The 22,593-nt window shown below is 35.9% G+C and overlaps 6 protein-coding genes across 17 annotated transcripts; 2 read left to right on the plus strand and 4 right to left on the minus strand.

The window, feature by feature from the left end:
* Positions 1-1,063: 1,063 nt before the first annotated feature.
* LOC104765586 (putative sugar phosphate/phosphate translocator At3g17430) lies at positions 1,064-4,708 on the plus strand. 5 transcript variants are annotated; one of them, XM_010489326.3, is made up of 11 exons: positions 1,086-1,366; positions 1,553-1,590; positions 1,676-1,926; positions 2,293-2,400; positions 2,535-2,566; positions 2,664-2,714; positions 2,875-2,936; positions 3,034-3,295; positions 3,505-3,770; positions 3,886-3,980; positions 4,259-4,708. In XM_010489326.3, the coding sequence occupies exons 1-11, from the start codon at positions 1,356-1,358 to the stop codon at positions 4,415-4,417; spliced, it is 1,335 nt and encodes a 444-aa protein (XP_010487628.2). In that variant the 5' UTR covers positions 1,086-1,355; the 3' UTR covers positions 4,418-4,708. The 5 variants fall into 5 exon arrangements, with proteins under 5 accessions (XP_010487627.2, XP_010487628.2, XP_087359097.1 ...); XM_087502971.1 differs by having other exon boundaries at positions 1,101-1,366; positions 1,465-1,590; XM_087502973.1 differs by having other exon boundaries at positions 1,113-1,366; positions 1,465-1,590; positions 2,535-2,583.
* Positions 4,709-5,034: 326 nt separating this feature from the next.
* On the minus strand, positions 5,035-8,288 carry LOC104765587 (putative plant SNARE 13). Of its 2 annotated transcripts, none has more exons than XR_015591565.1 (10): positions 7,627-8,067; positions 7,276-7,368; positions 7,076-7,169; positions 6,759-6,796; positions 6,490-6,590; positions 6,026-6,105; positions 5,883-5,917; positions 5,713-5,805; positions 5,550-5,624; positions 5,035-5,467 (listed from the first exon to the last, which is right to left on the minus strand). XR_015591565.1 is itself a non-coding variant. In XM_010489327.3 (10 exons), the coding sequence occupies exons 1-10, from the start codon at positions 7,701-7,703 to the stop codon at positions 5,372-5,374; spliced, it is 804 nt and encodes a 267-aa protein (XP_010487629.1). In that variant the 5' UTR covers positions 7,704-8,288; the 3' UTR covers positions 5,035-5,371. The 2 variants fall into 2 exon arrangements, 1 of the variants encoding a protein (XP_010487629.1); XM_010489327.3 differs by having other exon boundaries at positions 5,883-5,939; positions 7,627-8,288.
* Positions 8,289-9,793: 1,505 nt separating this feature from the next.
* Positions 9,794-11,321, plus strand: LOC104767589 (serine carboxypeptidase-like 16). The gene is made up of 9 exons (XM_087501014.1): positions 9,794-9,903; positions 9,992-10,053; positions 10,201-10,280; positions 10,374-10,475; positions 10,588-10,690; positions 10,772-10,809; positions 10,894-10,995; positions 11,072-11,167; positions 11,253-11,321. The coding sequence occupies exons 1-8, from the start codon at positions 9,794-9,796 to the stop codon at positions 11,099-11,101; spliced, it is 627 nt and encodes a 208-aa protein (XP_087357140.1). The 3' UTR covers positions 11,102-11,167; positions 11,253-11,321.
* Positions 11,322-11,660: 339 nt separating this feature from the next.
* LOC104765588 (uncharacterized) lies at positions 11,661-15,509 on the minus strand. Of its 7 annotated transcripts, none has more exons than XR_015591562.1 (5): positions 14,923-15,509; positions 12,758-14,808; positions 12,587-12,670; positions 12,106-12,495; positions 11,661-12,036 (listed from the first exon to the last, which is right to left on the minus strand). XR_015591562.1 is itself a non-coding variant. In XM_010489328.3 (5 exons), exons 2-5 carry the CDS (start codon positions 14,742-14,744, stop codon positions 11,860-11,862), a joined length of 2,646 nt encoding a protein of 881 aa, XP_010487630.1. In that variant the 5' UTR covers positions 14,745-14,808; positions 14,923-15,451; the 3' UTR covers positions 11,661-11,859. The 7 variants fall into 7 exon arrangements, 4 of the variants coding, with proteins under 4 accessions (XP_010487630.1, XP_010487632.1, XP_087359096.1 ...); XR_015591561.1 differs by having other exon boundaries at positions 12,587-12,682; positions 14,923-15,391; XR_015591563.1 differs by having other exon boundaries at positions 12,758-14,840; positions 14,923-15,153.
* Positions 15,510-15,688: 179 nt separating this feature from the next.
* LOC104765589 (uncharacterized) lies at positions 15,689-16,594 on the minus strand. The gene has a single exon (XM_010489331.3). It carries the CDS (start codon positions 16,592-16,594, stop codon positions 15,971-15,973), a length of 624 nt encoding a protein of 207 aa, XP_010487633.1. The 3' UTR covers positions 15,689-15,970.
* A 278-nt stretch (positions 16,595-16,872) lies between these two features.
* LOC104765590 (large ribosomal subunit protein uL3m) lies at positions 16,873-18,785 on the minus strand. The gene is made up of 5 exons (XM_010489332.3): positions 18,259-18,785; positions 17,849-18,058; positions 17,573-17,677; positions 17,374-17,487; positions 16,873-17,253 (listed from the first exon to the last, which is right to left on the minus strand). The coding sequence occupies exons 1-5, from the start codon at positions 18,625-18,627 to the stop codon at positions 17,080-17,082; spliced, it is 972 nt and encodes a 323-aa protein (XP_010487634.1). The 5' UTR covers positions 18,628-18,785; the 3' UTR covers positions 16,873-17,079.
* Between the last annotated feature and the right edge of the window lie 3,808 nt (positions 18,786-22,593).

Below are 22,593 nucleotides of genomic sequence, written 5' to 3' on the forward strand. Positions count from 1 at the left end.
GTTTCTGGTTTATGTTGCCGTTAGTGTGCTTCACTTTGGTTATTTTCGGTTTCGACATGGTCTCGTCGTATATTAATGCTTATAAAGAAAAGAAAAATAAAAAAAGCATTTCCTCCAAGTGTTTTACTTTGGTTATCTTTAGAAACAAAAAATATGAAATGGTATCCGAGTCATGCTTGGGACTTGTGACCTTGGATATAGCTACAAGACAAAGAGGTTTAAATACAGCAATTAATGTATAAATCAAAACAACTAAACTAAAGCGTATATATATAGATCATCAAGACCCTCATTGCACGTAAGTTTATCATGTCTAATCTTGATGAAGGAGAGTATGTGAGTACTGTATACAATTTCTTGATTATGTTGGTTTAGTGTAGTTAACTGGCGTCTATGCTTTAGTTTGGTTCTTTCATATGGTTTCGATGTTTTTGTGTATTCTACATTTATAATGTTAGTTTACATTTTAATTACGGCTACATGTATAAAACCTGAAAATTAATAAGTTAGTTTATATATAATATTTTAAAATAAAGGAAAATGAGTTGACAACAAATCAATAATATGTGACTACTACCGACACAAATTGGTTAGTAACACCAATTAATAAGGAAAAAAAGGTAGAATACGACCTCCAATTATAAAATTGGTTAGTATATCACATTCACTTGGTTATCCTTAATTAAAATATAATAAACCTCCCAAATCCTCACGTTTTAAAACGTAATATTTATATTCACGATTTAGTAGACCTAAAACTCTAGCCATATACTTACAAAAAAAACATAACCATATCGATTAAAACACACATTATCGCATCATCATCGCAGATTTTTCTCTCTTTAACGGGCCTATCACAAAGTCGCTTGACCCAAGCAAAAAGTGTAAATTAGGCCCATTAAATCCAAACCTTCTATCTAACACTCTTCGCAGGTCTTCTCCACATATATGAGATGAAATCGTAGCCGTTTGATTCAGATTCCGCTGATTAGTCTATTCATCTGTACCGTTCATTTATATATTTTTTTATTAAATTTATTTTGGTTTTAATTATGAAGAAAATATAATTAATTTAAAGTTTCTTCAATCCTGTCTTCTCCAACAAAACAACTACTGTAGCTCTCTCTCACAAACACTTTTGCATTAATAAATCTTCTTCTTTCTTCTTTTCTCTGTATCGTTGATTCTCATAATAGAACCTCTCTCTCGAATTCGTGGTTTTTTTTTGTTTTTTGAGCTATCATCAGATTCTTCTCGAGTTGCTTAATTTGGTTTAATCAGATAGTGTTCGTCTTTGATCTATCGCCACTAGATTTGTTTGCTCATAATTTCATATATTTTGCAATTCTCGGCTTATGGTCTCGAGGTACTATTGTTATTATCTCCTTATTGCTTGTAGGATCTGATCCAGTTCGCTTTTATTCTCTCTGATCGTTCGTGATCTCTCGATTTCCTTCTATTTAGGTTTATTGGATTTTCATGTCGTTGGTTTTGATTACTGTTTGGAATTATTTTGCCTGTTTGTGAATCCAATTGCATTGTTTTGATGAAGGATTTGTTTCTTGTTGTTGAGCTCGTTAATGGGAATGAGTAGGGCTCTCTCTCAACTGTTCCTTTTGATACTTTGCTCTTAACGCGGAAACTTAGATAAATCTGCATTGGCTTTGGGTTTCAGGTAATGGTCACGGAGCATTTGCACCTGGTTTATTTGGGGATACTGCCCTGTTTTGGTATTGGTGCAGTGTCAGGAAATTGATTATCAAAGAACTTTTTTCCTACGAAGATTTTTTTTTTTTTTTTTGCTTTTGCACTGAGGAGAGGGGACGAGGGAAGATGGCAAAGATGATAAACAAGACGCTTGTTCTAACTTATATCTACTTGCTCATCTACATTATACTTTCTTCTGGAGTTATACTGTACAATAAGGTGATTTACAGGCTAGTTAATAACTATCTAATGTTTACACATATAAGTGTTGGTTGCAGATTTGTTGGATCTTTGAATGTTACATACTTTGTTTCTGATAAACGAATTTGATGTTTGACTTATTTAGTATGTTGTGTTTCTGACATGGAACCATAACCAAAAACCCTTTTTTTTTTTTTTGTATCAATGGGTGTTGAGTACTATTAATCTATGATTTCCTAGTCTCCCTGTCTACATGGGATGATAGTATTGTGATGTAACGTCAGGTGTTAGATATGAAAGGGATAACTATAGCTGTATCTTGTTTCAGCTTTTAAAGTAGATTTTGTCTTCTAAATCGTGTCCTTGTATTTCTTTTAATTGCAGTGGGTTTTATCTCCAAAGTACTTCAATTTTCCACTTCCTATAACGCTGACAATGATCCATATGGGTTTTGCTGGATTCGTGGCTTTCCTTCTTATTCGCGTGTTCAAGGTATGCTAACTCAAAGAATATGGAGTATGCTTATGCATCTTATGTAATGCTCTCTTGGAAAATATATAATCTTGTTTATGGATCCTTAGACTCCTTTTGCTAGTGCGGTGATAAGTTTTCCCTCTGTTCTGTAGGTTGTAGCTCCGGTTAAAATGACATTTGAAATGTAAGACAGCTTACTCGGTATTTTTCATCTATTTTATATTGTTCTCTTGTATGTAAGCCCATCGCCTCTCCATTTTGACACTCTTTTTTGGGTCCAGATACGCAACCTGTGTGGTACCTATAAGCGCATTCTTTGCATCAAGTCTCTGGTAAGTTCCTGTTCTGTAGACAGTAACAGTTTATTAATGCTCTTCTTCTGAATACTTTTTAATTGCTGAATCGGCCATCGAACTCTGGAAAATTCGTTCTTTTCTAGTTATCATTGCTTCCCAAATGTCTCTTCACTATCATACATTCCTCTTTGTGCAGGTTTGGCAATACTGCGTATTTGCACATTTCTGTTGCCTTCATTCAGATGCTTAAAGCTCTAAGTATGTGAAGACGTTAACATTTTGGTTACAAATCTATTTTGGTATAGACTTTCTGTTCATTTTACAAATGATATTAATACATGGCTATGAATTTCAGTGCCAGTAGCAACATTTATCATGGCAGTTGTTTGCGGCACTGACAAACCAAGGTGCGACGTGTTCTCGAACATGTTGCTGGTCAGTGTTGGAGTTTTGATATCCTCTTATGGGGAAATTCATTTCAATGTCGTTGGCACAGTCTACCAGGTGACAGGCATCTTTGCTGAAGCACTTAGACTGGTGCTAACTCAAGTTCTTCTCCAAAAGAAGGGTTTGACATTGAACCCTATTACCAGCTTGTATTACATAGCTCCCTGCAGGTATATCCACCCCTGATTCTGCTCAAACAATTACATTTCAATAATAAGATATTTCATTACCAAACCATGGTTCCAGTTCGTCTAACTATATTATGTTACACTCTCTTCTCTCATTATTATTTATTGCTAGATGTCAAGTTCTGCTTCCTCTACTACAGTTTAGCACACATAATCTTTTCCTTGACATGCTATGCTTCAAATTTGTGCAGTTTTGTTTTTCTGGCCTTACCTTGGTATGTGTTGGAGAAACCCACAATGGAAGTTGCACAGATCCAATTTAACTTCTGGATATTCTTCTCCAATGCTCTATGTGCTCTTGCCTTGAACTTCTCCATATTCTTAGTAATCGGGAGAACAGGTGCAGTAACCATCCGGGTGGCTGGTGTTCTCAAAGACTGGATTCTCATAGCCCTCTCGACTGTCATTTTTCCTGAGTCCACAATCACTGGGCTGAATATCACTGGATACGCGATAGGTAGATTTCTTCATATCACAACACAACAAATGTGATTGCTATAAACATTTATTTTTCCTCCTTGACTGTTTGTTTCTCACATAACTATCTATTCTTGTCATGTGTTTTGACACAGCGCTATGTGGTGTCGTTATGTACAATTACATAAAAGTAAGGGATGTCAAGGCGTCTCAACCAATTCCTGACAGTCTTCCAGATCGAATCAATAAGGTCAGTCAAACATTCCCGATCCCTTACTCTCTAGCAGGTAGAGGTTATGTACCCGGCTGATCTCAGGCTTGTTTTAGGTTCTCGCTAATCCACAAACAGTGTATAATCTAAAGACCGTCTTAGAAACCTGATAGCCTCCCATATTAACCGATATGGTTTCATAGTAATATCATTGTCCTTCCAAGAGAACCTCTAAAAACTTGTAAATTATAGTGTGGATCCAATTACGTTTTCTTCTCTTCTGAATGTAACAACTGATGGACACAAACATTAAACAGGAGTATAAGATGGAGAAGAAGTCTTCGGATAAATTCAATCCTAACGACATTGTGGAAATCCCAAGAGTAGGAGCTGAGATAAACGACGAGGAAGCCCCTTTGATCACGTCCCGGTTGTCTCATATTGGTCGGACACAGCTCGGAAATCACGCGGTCTAAGATGTTAATATACACGTATAATAGTCATTTTGCTTCCCAATTTGTTTTTTTTTTTTTTTTTTTTTTGTTACTTAAAAAATGAAACCGAAAAAGAAGTTGCTGCAGCATCTAGACCGTCTGTCTCGGTGTCTCAGGTGAAAAATGTCCCTTCAAAATCTAAATTTATTATGAAATAGAATAGCGGAGATTATTACCGACGATTATTAGCTTGAAAAACGTCAGAGTCGTGTATTCGTTTGTAGTGAATTGACGTTTACAGTTATATATTTATGGTCTTCATTTTTTCCATCATCAGTTATATTCTAACTTTTGAGCAGCAGCATCTCTTCTTTGAAGTTCGTAATATATCTCTTCAAGGTAAATTCCGATTGGAAAGAGTAGTAACATCAGTTCTCCGGTAATAGCAAGGCGAAACAATTAATGTTACAATAATTTCATAAACACTCATGGTCAGAAATGTGTTGGTCCTTTTTAATCACGTTCTTCGTTTTAAACAATTTACAGAAGGTGAAACCATATGGGCTCTTCAAGCTAATAAATCGTCTAATACTCTAATGGCAATTCCAGCTGTGTCCTGAAATTTTCTACAGTTGAACGAAGAAAATGAGAACGTGAGAGAGTATAACATGGTCTGAATTTTATACAAAAGATGAGATAAGTTGCTACAAAACAAAAAAAAGAGAGACAAAAGCTGAAATTTACACACCCTCCAATCAAAACCCAGATTCAAACGAATGGGTTAATTAAGCAAAAGAACATCAACATAGAACAACAACCCCAAGCCTCGGCAACTATCAAAGCACACAATGCCAACAAACGCCAAACCCTCTCTCTCATTCATGAAATGGAGTGTTAACAAATGAAAAAGAAGAGAAGATAAAATATTGAACCTCAAGATGCAATTTTCCTCATTTCTCGTGAATAAATATACAAATAGAGATTTATATTCTCCCGTTAGTCTTGATTCCTCAAGTACAATAGCTTCCTCGATTGCGCTGGAGGAGCTAATCCTGGGATGTCCCTAATGTCTTTGTTATTCGGGTGTACAATCTGAAGAGTTTATATAAAAACCAGAGTTACAAATTTGCTAATGAGCAATCACAACTTTCATCAGAAAGAGCAAAGACAGTACCTTCACTACGATAATGGCTATAACACCACATACAATGAGAAACAGGAACGCCATTATGCATTTATCGGTAGCCACCTGAAATAAGTTACTTATTATAAGTAGACATAAGGATACAGGTTTTGTGGTCAAGCAAAAGAGGAGATGTCCATATGAGGTTACACACCTGTCTCCCTATCTCTTTCACCAGCTGGGATGCCTTCTTGATAGAGAATTGAATGGTGTCCAAGTGGTTAACTACGCGACCCATTTGATCCGTCTGCAAAATTTTCAGGTTGTTTCAGGTTCTACCCATAAAGACTAATATGGAAGCAAAGAAGAAATGCTTTGTATTACCTGTCCCTTTAAATTAGCTGCGGTTTGAGTTCCAACTTCGAGTGTTTGTTCTACAACCTGAAAGGAAAGGAACAAGAATGTTACCATAGATATAGTAAGTTAGTAACAAAGGCTACGGGAACATTCTTCCTTCTATAACTTACCTGTTTTGAGCGCTCAATGGCCTGATCAGTCTCATCCATTCTTTTCGTTCCAGCATCAATAAGCTCCTGGTTTGACATAGCTATACATAATAAAATGACATAAGCTCGCATTTCCCAGTATTCACAGTCCCAAAATAATATATTCGCGCCATATCCAAACAGATCTTTCTTTATGCGAGAACCTATGTTCAGATCTCAGAATAATACATTTCTAGCAAACTGGGAATAATCTCGGCCAACCTATAACATTTCTATTACCATATCAACATCTGCCAGAATTTTACTGACAGACATTATAAATGATGTCAGACAATTAACCAGAGAGCATAAGTTACCCATCCAACATAATTCAAGTACATATAGTATCAAGGAATCTAAGCTTTCAAGCATGACAATCTCTTCATGGTCTAAGCAAACTCATAATTTGGTAGCAACTGAATAAACAAGCATGAATAAGGACTCACAGGAAGCCACTTGAACATTTTCCTCAGCTGTAGGTTCGCCACTAACTCCAGCTCCCATATCAAAAAGTTCAACTTTCTTGTTACCAAGGGTACTCATATACCTGATATTCAAGACCAAATCTCCAAGTTAACATATATAAACACATAAAAGCCAAACTAAATCTTATAGAGATAATGCTGAACGGATGGATATGAAATCAAAGCCCAAAAAGAACAGGTATGAGTTTCAAATAATCAGCTTCTTAAAGAGGAATAATAGAGATACTAACGTTTTTCTTAGTGCAACGTAAGAATTGAGCTCCTTGATCTGTAACATTATACACAAGGAGAAAGTTAAACGCAGGTGGTAAAAAAATACATACAGACAAAAATGGTAGCAGATACAAAGTGCAGTGGGGAGCGAAAGACACTCAATATCTGCCTTAATATATTCATTTTGTTACAGAATACACCTAAAGATTGACCAAACTGATGCTGCAAAATGGAACTTTAAGAAGATGCTGAGTAAGAAGATTAAATACATTTACTTGAGATACATAACACTGTAGTATAATTGTTGAGGGAAGGCCTGAGATGAATTACTGACCATAGATTGTTTCTCATCGTTCAATTGCTTATTAACTTCAGGAGAGTTCCTAGGTTCCTCAACCTTAAGTTCACGGTCGAACTCCTTAACCAAACTGACATGAAGTAGACATTAGATAAAGATTAAACTGAATCAATGGATGAAGATTTTTACAGTAACAAAACTGGATGTCATAAGCTCAGATGGTAAAGCAAACGAACCCTTTACAATCTCGCATCTTCTCGGTAAGTTCCTCGAGTTGTTTGCTTTGTCTAGTAGAGTCCTTGATCTTATCCAACCTCTGGAAACCATTCCTGCAAAACAGAGAAAGATGATAAAAGGGTGAATCTTTCGTTACCATTTAAACGAACTATTATCATCATTCCCGAAGTGATGACTTAAAAATCTAGTTCTTGGCATCAAATCAAATTGAGCACATGAGGTTCAGTGAGATTGATTACTCAAAAGCATCTTATATTTGTTTTAAAAAAAATTGTCAATAACCCTAAAATATATATATATGAGAGAGTGTTTGGTAACCACGACCACAGAGAGAGAGAGAAAAGGCATACGCGAGGGCACGGAAAAGGTCACGGATTTCGCCATGGATCTGCTCCAATTTAGGGCTCATAGGGAGATTGGAAGCCATGACGACTCCGCCGCCGGGAGAAAACCGAAGAAAAAATTAAACCGGAGATTGAAATTCCTCCAACTCACCTCAACCGGAGAACCCTAAAAGAGATACAGACAGAAAGAAAGAAATCTCCCCACTCCCCGGAAAACCAAATTTCTCCCCCAAAGTTTGTGTTTTTTTTAATAAGAAAAAAAAAAAAAAAAAAACCCTAGAAACTATAAACTCTCCAAAAAGAGAAAGACCCAAAAAAAAAAAAGGATAAAAATCTTAGGTGTTTAGAGTAGTAGTTAAGGACTTTTGGGAGAATTGAATGAACGAAAGACGAAACAGAGAGAAGAGAAGGCGTCGAACAACGGAAAAGGAAAAGCGAAGCTGTCTCTCTGTCAGGTGTGTCTTGTATTAATTCTTAATTTTTTTCCTTTTTTTTTCTTTTTCACTAATTTTTTTATTCAAAAAAAAAACTATAACAGTATTTTATTTTTATTTTGACTGATAAAAAAATATTTTAAAAAGACAGATATATTCGGTAGTTGATAAATAACCAAAAAAAAAAACTGGCTCACGACAGCGCGGCGCCAACCTTTTTGTTCCCATATATCCGTTGTTTTTTAAGGATAGAAAAATGATTTTAGTTTCTCCCACCTACTACTTAATTTCTCTTTTCAATTTCTATGTCCAAAACTACATTAGTCTTCTTCGTTACTTGTTAGGATTAGGATCATAGCACTAAATCGACGACACTTATTGTCTTCGTTCTCTCGTCCGTAGTCTTTGTCTTTGTTAAAGTCTGATCATCGAAGGCTATCATCCATCCCTCGATCGTCACCTATAAAAAAAAATTTAACTCTACACAAACCTTAGTTAAATAATCTTGGAGTGAACTTTTATAATATGTAGGAGCACATAATAATGTTTGAAGCCTTACGTCTCAGTGTTTGTTTTGTTGTTTCAAATGCAAGAACATGTTTACACTCTTTACCAGAAAACAATACTAAATATTTAAACTTATGCCTACGTGACTAGTGGGTTTTCTTTCTCTAGTAATTTTTTTTTTTTTTTTGATAACCCAGGTATTCCAACGCTCTCCGAAATAAATCGGTTTGTTTGGACTAGCCATGTGGGCGGTCAAATGGCACTCCACGTGTCGGCTCATGGAACGCTGCAGCCTATATGTGAATTCCGCAGTGGCCGGGGTTCGAACTCGTGATGGCAGGTACCTCAGCTGAGGATCCTTTACCACCAGAGCTAGAGGCTCTAGTTCTCTAATACTTTCAATAAAAGAATGCAACCATTTATATTTCTACCTCCAGCTCAAGTATCATGCTCTCACTTAATTTCAACCAGTTGACTATAAAGATGTTATACCTGTTGGGATACAAACAATGTCCCACATCTGAAGATTAGAAAATAAGTTTCTAATATATAAGCCAAGACCAACTCCAATTAGTATGAGGCCTTTTGGGAAGGAGCCCAATAAGAAATCCGTGCGGGCTTTGCCATCTGGACCCAAAGCGGACAATATCATACTAATAGGGGAGTTGGCTTGGGCTTGGAAAGCCCAACAATTGGTATCAGAGCTTAGGTCGAAAAGTGGACCTAGGGGAGTGGGTGTGGGCTCTATATTCGATGTGGGAGGATCTCTCAAAAAGATGACATGATTAAGGGTGACTCAAGAATACTTTAGGAATAAAGGGGTACCGGAGCCTAGGTACGTAGGTTTCACTGAAGAGGAGGCCAAAGTATCGTGGTACATAGTTTGAGGGGAGGTTTGTTGGGATACAAACAATGTCCCACATCTGAAGATTAGAAAATAAGTTTCTAATCTGTAAGCCAAGACCAACTCCAATTAGTATGAGGACTTTTGGGAAGGAGCCCAATAAAAAATTCGTGCGGACTTTGCCACCTGGGTCCAAAGCGGACAATATCGTACTAATAGGCCCAACAATACCCCTAGTTTTCTATTCTTTTACCAGTTGCTGACGGTACAAAAACAAAGACTGAAACATGTTTGTTTGGGTCAACGTCTCTGTTTTTTTTTTAACTATAAACATATTTGTCATCAAACTCAGAAAAAACAAAATTAAAGAATGTGTTCCTGGATACCAATGTTGCTGTTGCAGCTTATGCTTCTATTTACCAAGCATGCTGATTCAAGTTCTATCATCAGATATCTTCCTGGTTTTGAAGGCCCTCTTCCCTTCGAGCTCGAAACCGGGTTCTCCTCCTCTCCATCTTCATTTTATATTTACCCTTATAATGTTGACTCTCTATTCTGAGTTTTCAAGTTATATCATATCATGAAGGTACATTGGCGTTGGAGAGGCAGATGAAGATCAAATGTTCTACTACTTCATCAAATCTGAGAGTAATCCAAAAAAGACCCTCTTCTTCTCTGGTTAACTGGAGGACCTGGCTGCTCTTCTTTCTTTGGTCTTGTCTATGAGAATGGTAAATCTTCTCTCACTCATTTCTTATTTGTTTCTACATTATATTCACTGACTTATTTGAAAAGCAAGGCCTCTTGCTTTCAAGGTTAAGACCTACAATGGAAGTATCCCCACGTTGGTCTCCACTACATATTCATGGACAAAGGTAACACCATTTTTATTCCTCATTACAATCTCAATGAAGTCTTTTTCATCTTCAAGTTTTTTGGATCATTGCTTCTTTTCTTTTTTTTTTTAGTTTTCGAATGTAATCTATTTGGATCAACCTGTTGGAACTGGCTTCTCCTACTCAAAAAATCCACTTGCTGATATACCAAGTAACACAGGATCATCTAAGCGGGTCGACGAGTTTCTTCGTACGTAAGGTAAAGGGCAAACACAAATGGTCCACTAAAGTATATATATGTATGTCTTTATGCATTTTAGAGTTTTTTGTTTGGTTTGTTGTGCAGTGGCTAGCCCAGCATCCTGAGTATTTCTCCAATCCTTTCTATATCACCGGTAATTCTTATGCCGGTACGGTGATCCCGGTCATCGTTCAAGAAATCTCAAGTGGTAAGTTTTTATCACATTAATTTCTATCCTATGCAACCCTTTTTAGTTTCTTAATCAGTTATTTTCACCAATTCATTACAGGGAATTGTATATGCTGCAAACCTCAAATAAATCTTCAGGTTCATCAGTATTTGCTATTACTTCTATATACCTTATGGAGCATTAAGAATTGAAGAGTTTTTCTTTTCCCCTACAAACAACAGGGCTATGTGCTCGGAAGCCCGATAACAGACTATGATCTTGATAAAAACTCCCGCATTCAATACGCTCATAGAATGGCACTCATCTCTGATGAACTGTATGAGGTATAGTTACATAATATAGGATGCTTTTGTCTCTTGTCACAACAGTGAAGTAGTTTGCTAAACTCTTACTTTGTAGTCGATGAAGACAAGTTGTGGAGGAAAGTGAGGAAACTATATTATTGTAGATCCTCTTAAAACAGAATGCTTGGAACTCATTGAAGATTATGACAAGGTACACAATCTGGAATTTAGTTGGCTGCAAATGGTAAAAAGAAAAATATATAATCACTAACTTAGAATTTGTGTTTTATTTACAGTGTGTTTCTTGAATAAATGAAAATCTTATTCTAGCACCACAATGTGACATTACTTCTCCTGATTGTTATGTAAGCTTCTTGGTATCTTTAGACTAGCCAATAAACTAAACCATTAGAGAAGAATATTGACAATGCCTTTCTTTGGCAGATGTGGAGGTATTATATGACTAGATTATGATCATAAGATGATCATCTTGTTAATGTTGACACCAAAAGTTTTTGGTTTGATGTATCATCTGCAATATAAATTTTAGGTGTTAAGACAATAAGACTAGTTGTTTTTCTCTAGTACTTGAATAAAAAAATGCACCCATTTTATCTTTACCTGCTAAAGTAATATGCTCTCCAAACTTATACATATATGTTAATAGCCTTTCTAATAAAAAGCTTGAACAGATAAATGAAAAATTCAGAGAAAGAGAAGGTTAAACCAGAGTAATCCGGTTTAAAGACTAATCGGTTAAGGCTTCTACTTTTTTTAACATCAAAGATGGCTTCCTTCCCAACAAAAATAATTTCGAATGTATTTAAGGATACAATGGTCGAATTCAAAATACAGAAGTGTTCGTTACTTGTTAGAAGTGAAGCACTAATTACTAAAGCGACACTAATCATCATCCTCGCTAAGATCATCATCATAAAGATCAAGATTGTCTTCACCGTGACCATCAACGTTACCAGAATCCATGTAACAATTCTCCTCCTCGGCCTCTTCTACGTCATCGTCATCGTCATCATGATCTTCGTTCTCTCGTCCCTCTTCTTCGCCTTGCAAAGTCTCCTCCTTCACAAAGGAACACAACAACGTCAGCCTATTATTTAAACCAGCAGAATGGTCGTTTGAAGTAAATACCTCGTCATTCTCCGAGGTCACGAGCCAGTCTGGGAGCAACCGATCCAGCAAAGCATAGTTAAGACTCGCTGGTGGTCCATCTTCATGCTGTAGCCGTTGCTTCAGCTGTTTCTCTCTGAGCCGTAAGTTGTAATGAACGTAAGTGAGATCTTTTGCTGACTTTTTCCCAAATTGGCTCTGGCATTGACTGTTGAATTGATCGTACAAGCTCCACTTAGGCTCGCACCCAATAGACGAGCACGTGTGGCTCAGTATTCGAACCGCTACTCGCTGGAGTTCCAAACAGCTTATCCCATGCTGTTGCCACCACGCGGCTGGGTCAAGTTCTGTTCTTGTGCCAATGGCTATATCCGTTCCAAAATTGGCTTTTGCAGAAGTGTAATCCGGAATCTGAAACATTTCAACAAATTGTTAGTTTAGAGACTTTAACTTGGCTTAGCCCCAAGGTTCTGAGAACAATGTTGATTTATTATTATCTCACCTGCATCAATGCTGTGATCCTACGCGCATTATCAGGCTCAAGCCTAACAATACATTCGTTCACTCCGCGCACAACCTCAGAATGCTGCAGGTTCAGCTTCACATTAACAGCAAAAGTAAGAAAATTGCAGAAAGTTTTTAGTGGTTGAATCAAAATAAATGAAAACCATACCTACCGCCATAAAATCAGGACGATATCTATATGCCGGGTTGAAGAAATATGCAGCCACATAGAGAGGATGATGAAACAATGGGTTCCAATGGTAATCTATCACACGCCAGAACGGTCCGTATTTCCTAGCGTCATCGCTATGAATAGACTTGATCGCCATTTTTGCACAGTACATGTAACCGTAAGCATATGACAAAGAGAGTCTCTCACCACCATCATCCATCATGCGTATCACCTGCATCACTGGATCAACCGAGCTCAAAACATACTGAACCTTTTTCCAAAACGCAGCACTCGACACCATCATTTCCACTTTTCTTCCCTCTTCAGAATTGGCAGCGGTCTGTGACAAAATCCAGCCGCTGGATTGAAACAGACGTCTGAGACCGGCCTTGTGGTCCATTAGACTTTGAAGAGTGGCGAAACCGGAAGCGTAGCGCATGACCGCTGGTCTAAGAAGATCTAGTCCTTGTGTGAATTTGTTCTTCATGAGATTAAGTAGCCATGTTTGATTGTAAATAAATCTTGTGATTCTTTGTGCTTTCTCTAAACAGTCGGAGACAAACTCAAGCTTTGAGATGTCTTCAAGAACCAGCTCTGTGCAATGCATTGCACAAGGAGTCCAATACAAATTCTTTCTCTTTTCTTCAAGTAATTTCCCAGCACTTCTAGAGATAGCAGTGTTCTGTGTAATAACTTGAATTACATTTTCCTCGCCAATGTCGTCAACTAGTTTGTCTAGACACTTGAAAAGGCTCAAGGCATCTTCCATTATATGAGTGGCATCAATCGAGGAGTGGAAGTAGACACCGCGAGGGCAGGAGACCAAGAAACTGATCATTGTCTTGCCCTCTGTGTTGGTCCAAGTATCTGCCATTATAGAACAACCTGTAACCACCCAAGAAGATCTATACTCTCTCAAGTAGCTTTTGATAGTTGAAATCTCTTCCTGTAAAAGCCTACCAGAAAACAGATGACTCGAAGGCACAACAAAACCCTCTCCGTACAGACCAATCAGTTCAATCATCTTTTGAAAGTACAGAGAACTTGCTGCTTCTGTGGGAACTCCAACATGGTGGAAGAATTGGGAAATGGAGGATGTGACGTCTTTTCGTGATACAACTCTGTTTGAAGAGCTAGAGTATATTTTTCTCTGCTTGCTCGAAGAAGGTGACTGAAACGGTATAACCCTTGGTCTTCTTGGTCTTTCTTCAGAGACAGATCTAGTGTTCATTGAATCAAAGCTCTTTCTTTTGTCTTTACTAAACCTTCCATTTCCCAGTATCAACCTATCTTGGTTAATTGGATAGACGTCATGTTCTTCTCCGTCTTCTTCTTGCTCAGGATCCTCAGAGACTGTTCTGAAATTTAACGCTCCCATTTCATCATCAGGTCTGTTCTGTCTCTTCCCAGCTCGATGCCATTTCATATTCTCTTTAATCTTAACATAAACCTCCTCTGGAGCGGTTTTACACGGCGCTACCTCTCCAGGTATTCTCGCAAGGTGCTGTTTAAAACGGTTAATACCACCACTCACAATCTTGTTACAATAATTACATTTCACTTTCTTTTTCCTCTCGTCCTGAGCAACACCATGTTCCCATCCAGGATCAATATAACCTGAAGACCGAAGAAGACTACTCCCATCACTCAAGCCTAGCTTTCCCTTGCTTCTTTTAGACCAGCAACGCCGCTCATCATCCTCGGCTTCATCATCATTGTTAGGTTGTTGGAAACTGTAACAAGACTTTCTGGTGGAACGACTCCGTTCAAGAAACTCCTTCATCCTCAGACATACTTCCTCTGGAGACTTATCACAATAGGTCACTTCTCCTGAAACCCGAGCCAAGTGTTGCTTCAATCTGTATATCCCTCCGCTCACTACCTTTCCACAGTAATTGCATTTAACCTTCTTCTTACGTTCGTCTTGTGCAACACCGTGCTCCCATCCAGGGTCAACCACTCCAATTGATCCAAGTGGAGCCATTGTTAAACCATTTAACAAGCTTCAAACTTTCACAGTTCCACAAACCAGTGCAGCAGCCTCAAATCTTTAAAACAACATGCATGGATTCAAGAAACACTATAAATTTAAAACAACATGTTCCATCAATTTTACAAAGCAAGAACAGAGAATTGAACTGGGTTTGTCTTCTATAGCATACCTAAGAAGCTGAGAACTTTTGTAATCGGAGACGAGATTTTTCCGGTTTCGTCGATTTCTCAGACCGGAGAAAATGGAGGTAGAGAGCTTTAAGCGAAGTTAGAACACATTTTTAGATGGCGAGGTACGAAATTTAAGCTACGAATCGAAGAAGCGTTTTCGCGGGTGAAGGTGACGACGAGTCACGGGACGAGATAGAGCTGGGTGAGAGGCGAATTAACTCGACTCGGACGATTTCTAGGGTTTCTGTCCTCGGCTGACTCGTTGTTTTAAACGAATTTGCAAAACGAGGGCTTATACTTTTTTGAAGATTATATAAAAGCCCCTATACAATAAAAATTGACGTAATTAACCCACTCTCGCAGTCTAGTGACGCTAGTCCATATATCTTCTTCTTTGTTTCCGCCTTCTTCTGGTGTTTTGCTCTTTCACAAATATAGCAAAACCTAACTTAGGAAATGCCTGAACTTGCTCTTTCCATTTTCGTGTTGCAAAACCAGTTTTACATAGATTTTTTTACCAATCCAAACAAATTCTATGATTTCACAAACTCATTCTTATCTTGATGATGTAATCTCATACCAAAAGCAATTGTGTTTTCATCACAACTTCCAAACCAAACAACATCAACGCATTGTCACTTTCTTTGCCAATCAAAACCTAATTCATTAGCTTGAGAACTCTAAATTCTAAACACAAATAACCTTCTGTTCTATGAAAATCTCCAAACCAGTGAAGCCACACAACAAGACAATCATACCGAGACATTTAAAGATTGAAGATGGAACCCATTAATATGAATGAATGTCACTGAGTCTTGCACACCATTATACAAAACGAAAGCCCTACTGTATCCCTAACTCAAAGTCTCCAGCTTTCTCTGTGAGACATTTGATCAAACACGTTTTGAGAGAATGAACTAAAAATATCACCAAGATAGTTGGCTAATAACCGCAAAATGTAGTCTTTTCTTGAACCCTAGAAGAGATCTATCATACAAGAGCGCCCTACGTACCAGTAAGATTGACTGCTATGAAGAAGATTCAGAATCAGCGGTCATCATCGGCCTTTCTCTTGCTAGGGGTCAAGTTCTGTTGAGCCTTTTGTCTAATAACAAGATCCTGAAGATTCTCCAATGCAGCTTTAGCTTTCAGCTTGGCCGTTTGAGCTGTTACGATCTTCTTAAAAGCTTCATCCTTTAACTGAACCACCGCGTCATTCATAATAGCCACCGAGATCTTGGCAGCTGCGACAAGAGCCTTGGACGAAACCTTGCTGAGAGGCGTTTCAGGGACAGGGACAGGGACGTCGCCATTGACACGAGATTTGGGGAAGAAGGTGAAATTGGGGTCAGAACATGGGGGGCATGTGAAAGAAGAAGCTGGCGGTGGAGCGGAGGAGGAAGAAGATGCTGCGGCGGAGGAAGACGGCGGCTTAGGTGAGCAAGAACGGTGGGTGCTTAAAGGGCAATTGAGGCAGGTGATACGAGTAGGAGGAGGGGCGGCGTTGTCGAAGACCTTGAAACAAACTGGGCAAAAGAGTTCACGATGTTCCTTGAGCAAACAATCGGTGCAGAGTCGCCGGAGAACGCCGGTTTTGCTGACGGTGTGGATGAACGACGGCTCTGCTTCACCGCATACTACGCATTCGCGAGGATTCTGTTCTGGATTCATGGCTGAGTCAACGAGATTGAGAAGTCTCTCTCTCTCAACGGTAACCCTAAGCGAGCGAGAGAGAGAGAGGTGAAAGAAAGAAGCGTTTGTGTTCTCTCAAAATGTTCAAGATCTTAGGCGAGAGCACAACTGTTAACTCTATTGGGAGTTGAAAAACTTATATGGGAGATTAAAAAATGGATCTTGATTCTTGTTCGTTCAATTAAAAATCGAATCTTTTCTTTTCTGTAAATACGTACATATCATATATACACGTATATATATTTGGAAGAGGAAAGGAAACATAAATCTTGTGTTTCTTCATTGCTTATTGCAAACTCTTAAGCATCGTTTGATATAACAAATGCGAGCCTAATATTCCCTCTCTATTAATCGTTTTCAAATCATACATCCAAACAACTAAAAATACGAAAAGACAATTTCATTCATCTGCAAAAAGCTTTTTAGCTCTGTGATTCCAATTCCTCAGCTTCTTTCTGTTTTCATCACTCAGCCAACAAATATGGGTCAAGTTCTCCAAGATCAGCAACAATTGGTTCTAATTCTGATGGATCTTCGTCTTCTGGAGCTAAGTAAGTTGGAAACGGAAGCTTTGAGATGTCTGGTTTCTTGTACCAAGCATCTCTTATGAACACAAAGTTTCCTTCTGCGCCAGGAACCTACAACAAGACCACCAATCACAATCATGACCTACTATTAATAAGAGAAGAGCAATGGCACTCACGTTTTGTGACCGACACATCCTAGCCAGGGACCAGAACTCAGGTTGAGATACTTACTTGTCCTCTCACCCAGATGAGATTCCTCGCAGGATCGATCTTGTAAACCCAAACGTTCTTTACTGTCCTCTGATCTGCACCCATTCTCCCAGCCATCTTTTTCCCCTTGAACACCTACTCAAGTGCATCCACCAACAAGTCATTATTGGTCATTTGCTTTGGAGAAAATTCCCAACAAGCATAGCAATTTGTCACATACCTTTCCAGGAGCATCTCTTTGCCCTGTGGAACCACCACTTCGATGGGACAATGAAGCACCATGTGATTTAGGCATTCCGCTGAAACCATGTCTTTTCATGCAACCCTGAAAATCACATAGCAAAAGATATTAATGCTTCATTCGCTCTCCATTTTATATATATCTGCCACATTGTTATTTGAGTAATCAAGTTATCATCCCAAGTTCTGCTCTAAGACTATTAAGAAAACGACAAGTAAAAGATCAAAACTTTAAAGACCCTGAGAATGGATTCACCTGAAAACCTTTCCCTCGAGTGATCCCAGTGACATCAACGTACTGTCCCGGAACAAAATGGCGGACACCGAGTGAAGTACCAACAGGAAGAAGAGCGTCTTCAGTCACAGGAAACTCCCTCAACTTCCTCTTTAACGGCACACCTTGTGCTCTGAAATGCCCCACCACAGACTTGGACAAATGCTTCGGTTTCTTTTGCCCACATCCAATCTAACTAACAGAACAACACATGCCAATCACATTACTAAACCATGAGCTTCACAAACCCAATTCATCAATAAACGTTACAGCAATCTATCGATCAAGTAATCACCAAGAGTTACCCGGAACTAAGAAGCTATCCAATAAATCCAGCAGATACCAAAACTACATGGCCAAAATGGGAATGAATAAAACTGCGATGGAGTTACCTGTAGCGCAAAAATCCCTTCTTTCTCAACAGTCTTAACCTGAGAGACAATGTTATCATCAACCCAAAGAATAGAAACCGGAACCCTAGCTCCCCATTTGTTCCAGAGCGCAGTCATCCCACACTTAACGGCGATGATCCCAGTCCTTTTAGAGCTTTTAGACATCTCACCTTGTTTCGCCTCGATGATTCGGGTCGGATCCCCGACAATATCAGATCCAGCACCGTCGACCAACCCAGCATCGGAGCTGAATCGTCGGAGGAGAAAGAAGCTACAATGAGGTAGAGATTCAGATGGCGAAGTAGTCACGGACCGGATTGATAGAAACTGATTGAATCGAGAAATGAGGCCTCTCGGTACGGCCGCCATGATTTCGAATCCGAAGCGAAGCGAACCCTTCAATGGCTTAGACGAAGAAGGAAAGAGATGGAGAAACCTGAACTCGAAGGCTTTTGCGTAGGGTTTTAGATGGAGGCTGGAGGGGGACTTCTGAGATGATTGCTCGAAGCGTAACTCATAACCAGACCCTCTTGCTGAAGCAGAGAGTTCTATAAAATTATACAGTACTATTTACTAGGACTCAGACCGTAGGCCTGGGCATTCGGTTAACCATTCGGTTTCGGTTCGGTTGTATTCGGTTTCGGTTATTTTGGATATAGTAATATAGTAACTATTTGGATATTTTTGAAATTTCGGTTCGGTTCAGTTCGGTTTCTTTCGGTTCGGTTTCGGTTTGGTTATTTAAATAAATAATCATAACTAACATAAATTATATTAACATTAACCAAATAAACCAAATATAACCAAAACTAACCGAATATAACCAAAATTAACCAAATATACAATAACAAAAATACAAAAAAAGGAAAAATATTGATTCAATTTACAAAATAGTATTTAACTTTGTAAATTCAAAATAATAACATTTACATATATTGATTATTTAAAATATTTAATTGTTTTGAATCTAGAAATAATTTATATTTTAAGTTTATTTTATAGTTTGCATAATATTAAGTATATAATATTTGATATCTTCTAGGTTTTCGGATATTTCGGTTAATCATTTAATTGTCGGTTCGGTTCGGTTCGGTTTCGGTTAGTTTGGATATAGATTTTTACTAACCATTCGGGTATTTGAAGAATTTCGGTTCGGTTCGGTTTGGTTTTTTTCGGTTCGGTTTCGGTCGGTTATTTGGTTATCGGTTATTTTTCCCAGCCCTACTCAGACCCTACTGACGTAAGTATTTCAAAAAAATTAAATTAAATTTCCAGATTTCCAAATTTAGAATTATATATTATAAAATTATTTGAAAATATATGGTAAATAATAAAATTAAAAATTATTTCAAAATAAATAAATATTAAGTAGAAAAATTATTAAATGAAAATTCATAATGAATCCAGACAACTCTACTTATAATTATGTATTATATAATTATAAGATATTATATAAAAATTTATTGTAAGGAGTAACAAACATCACAACAAAATTTGATATTTATATTACTCATGAACAAATATTATGACGAAGTGGTCCTAAGTGAGAATATCAAACGAATGATTATAATAAGTCAATGTAATTTACTGATAAAATAATTTTAAAAATAAAATAAATTTCATTTTGAGTGAAAATATATCAACTAATAATTATAAATTAATACACAACTTCTAAAAATAAAAGATGAAATAGTTAAATCTTAAAAAACACATATTTTACGAAAAGTTACGATAAATAAAAATTGCATAACTAAAGTTGAATAAATTTCTATATTACTATAATCATTTCTAAAATCTTTAGTTAGATTATAGAATAATATTAGATATTGAATATTAAAATTCCTATTATTTAGATTCAGCATGAAACGAAAAATTTTTGTTAGCAAACAATGATTCATTGATTAGTTAGTTATCTAAGAAGAGACAAATATATATATATATATATATAGTTCAAAAAACATAACCATAACTATTGAAACGAAAAGTTGTATCTAAAATATGGTGAAAAACATAACTCTATAATAAACAGAAGGAACCATATGATTTTATTTTATGGTAAAAGACACAACTCTACGATAAACAGACGCAACCGTATGATTCTTTTTCAATATATTTTTTTTAGATAAATATTATATCGTAAAAGACACAGCTCTACAATGAACAAATGCAACTATATGATCTTTTCTAAACATAAATTTAAAAATCATTTAACGAAAGTGTCTTCCTTTTATATTGAAGTGACGAATCAAAATCATTGCTTTTTCTAATAGTTGAAATTTTATCTGAAAAAGAATACCATTTAAAACGATTCATTTTATGTTTACTACAATTAAAGCATCCAACACAAATAAAAAATATACAAAATAGCCATATAGCTTCAGGATATCTTTTCAGATCTTTGTAGTAATGATAATGTAGCATCCAAATTCCGATTTATGCAATCCATATAAATTGCTTTTAAATAAAAGACATCTTTATTACCATATTAGATTTATAACACGAGACTATAATTTTTTTTATTATTAATACAAACTTTTGAATATAATTATAATTATTCAATATTAAAATATAAATCTATATAAATGTCAAATTTATTTTCTTAAGCGATATATAACTTTTTTTTATAACATTTTTTCACAATTGATTCTTTCTTTATTTTCCAGTATAGATTCATCATCTCTTTCATCTTCTTTTCACATTCTATTATAATAGTTTTCTCAAATTCCTTCTTAGTATTTTTCACCGCCTTTTTTGTGTGTGTGATGTTCATAATAAGTTTACTTTAATATATTTTATTTCAAGTAAAGTTATATGTTTCTCTTACATATACGAGGCATTTTTAAAAATACTCCTTTTTCCATATCTTTTTTTAAAAATACCCCTCCATATTGAACATTTTTAAAACTACCCCTCTTTATATACAAAATTACCAAATTACCCTTTCTTTGAGTGACACTGTGACAGCAAGAATGTACAGTCATCAAAATCAAAAAAAATCTCGCCAAAAAAATCAAAAAAAATTCCACCAAAAAATGAAAAATTTTCCCGCCAAAAATTATTTTTTTTCCGTCAAAATAAAAAATTTTCTCCAAAATAGAAAACAATTTCCGCCAAAAAAAAAAAAATCCCGCCAAAATTACGAAAATTGATTTTTTTTAAAATTTATACCTTTTAAAAAGGTTTACAAGGTTTTTTTAAGTTTTTATAAGGTTTTTAAACCTTTTAAACGCTTTTACAGGGTTGAAAACCTTATAAAAATCTTATGAAAGCCTTGTAATTTTTTTTGGCGGGAAAATTCTTTTGTGGAAAATTTTTGTCAAGTTTTTTTGACAACATTCTTCTGGCAGGAAATTTTTTTCGAAAATTTTTTGGCGGGAAAATATGTCAGAACTTTTTTTGTCGGGAAAATTTAGTGTTTTATATTATTGATTAATATATTTTTCATGTAAGGGTATTTCTAACAAATTATCTAAATATATACATTATTTTCATTTTTGAGCACTTGATTAATATTTTCTCCTTTTTTGGATATACTTTTGTTTAACAAATTTTACCATTTTTCAATTTCGAAAACAGTAAATAACATAGATAACTCAAAGTATTTTAATTATTATATTATTAGAATTCTAAATAATAAAATGCACCAAATCCTTCTAGTTTTAATGGTAACATGAATTTGTAGTTTAACACTAACAAACATACTCTCAAGTTTTAAACACACACATATATATATTATTAATAATATTATACTATAATTGAAAATAAAAATATACACCAACTTTTAATCGATAACATGAATTTATAATGTAATACCAATAATTAAATAACCTCCTTAATCAAAAAAACTTTAAATTTTTGTGTTTGTTTTTTTAAAAAAAACTCTTATTTTCTTTATCCATTAACTATATGATAGCTTTACTTTTCCCCAATTTTAGTCTTTTATAAATATTTACACGATTTTTATATGTTATGATAGAAATATCTAATTTTATATTTATTTAATCTATATTCATATTTTACTTTTATATATTTTTTGTATATTTTTTCATTTTGTTTTTGGTTTAGATTTTAGTTTAAATTATTATTTTTAGTAATAATAAATATGTTATAGAAGTGAGTGAATTAATTGATGCATTAACTTTATAATTTCCTGCCAAAATTATTAATTTAGGATTTAATTTTAAAAGATTAATTGGTGTTATTTTATAATTTTAGAGATGTTGTGCTAAGTTTAGAAAAAAGCTTATTTTAATGCTATTTTTGAGAATCTCCCTTTATTTATTTTTATTTTTTTCCCAAAAAAAAATATTGATTTAAACTGAGTCATTACAAAGT

The sequence above is a fragment of the Camelina sativa genome, chromosome 19 (assembly GCF_030686135.1).
Source record: "Camelina sativa cultivar CO46 ecotype springtype chromosome 19, ASM3068613v1".
In the NCBI taxonomy this organism is placed as follows: domain Eukaryota; kingdom Viridiplantae; phylum Streptophyta; class Magnoliopsida; order Brassicales; family Brassicaceae; genus Camelina; species Camelina sativa.

Excerpts from the sequence above, each read along its gene's own strand:
- LOC104765590 (XM_010489332.3), bottom strand. The coding sequence starts at position 18,627 with ATGGCGGCCGTACCGAGAGGCCTCATTTCTCGATTCAATCAGTTTCTA. Across the intron at positions 17,488-17,572 it reads AAAGAGATGCTCCTGGAAAG|GTGTTCAAGGGGAAAAAGAT; the intron begins GTATGTGACAAA and ends GCACTTGAGTAG. Across the intron at positions 17,254-17,373 it reads TCATCTGGGTGAGAGGACAA|GTTCCTGGCGCAGAAGGAAA; the intron begins GTAAGTATCTCA and ends GTCTTGTTGTAG.
- LOC104767589 (XM_087501014.1), top strand. The coding sequence starts at position 9,794 with ATGTTGCTGTTGCAGCTTATGCTTCTATTTACCAAGCATGCTGATTCA. Across the intron at positions 9,904-9,991 it reads CCCTTCGAGCTCGAAACCGG|GTACATTGGCGTTGGAGAGG; the intron begins GTTCTCCTCCTC and ends CATATCATGAAG. Across the intron at positions 10,476-10,587 it reads ACACAGGATCATCTAAGCGG|TGGCTAGCCCAGCATCCTGA; the intron begins GTCGACGAGTTT and ends TTTGTTGTGCAG.
- LOC104765588 (XM_010489328.3), bottom strand. The coding sequence starts at position 14,744 with ATGGCTCCACTTGGATCAATTGGAGTGGTTGACCCTGGATGGGAGCAC. Across the intron at positions 12,496-12,586 it reads GGATCACAGCATTGATGCAG|ATTCCGGATTACACTTCTGC; the intron begins GTGAGATAATAA and ends GAAATGTTTCAG. Across the intron at positions 12,037-12,105 it reads TGACCTCGGAGAATGACGAG|GAGGAGACTTTGCAAGGCGA; the intron begins GTATTTACTTCA and ends TCCTTTGTGAAG.
- LOC104765587 (XM_010489327.3), bottom strand. The coding sequence starts at position 7,703 with ATGGCTTCCAATCTCCCTATGAGCCCTAAATTGGAGCAGATCCATGGC. Across the intron at positions 7,170-7,275 it reads AAGATGCGAGATTGTAAAGG|TTTGGTTAAGGAGTTCGACC; the intron begins GTTCGTTTGCTT and ends ACTTCATGTCAG. Across the intron at positions 5,625-5,712 it reads TGAAAGAGATAGGGAGACAG|GTGGCTACCGATAAATGCAT; the intron begins GTGTGTAACCTC and ends AACTTATTTCAG.
- LOC104765589 (XM_010489331.3), bottom strand. The coding sequence starts at position 16,594 with ATGAATCCAGAACAGAATCCTCGCGAATGCGTAGTATGCGGTGAAGCA.
- LOC104765586 (XM_010489326.3), top strand. Across the intron at positions 1,927-2,292 it reads GAGTTATACTGTACAATAAG|TGGGTTTTATCTCCAAAGTA; the intron begins GTGATTTACAGG and ends TTTTAATTGCAG. Across the intron at positions 3,981-4,258 it reads TTCCAGATCGAATCAATAAG|GAGTATAAGATGGAGAAGAA; the intron begins GTCAGTCAAACA and ends AACATTAAACAG.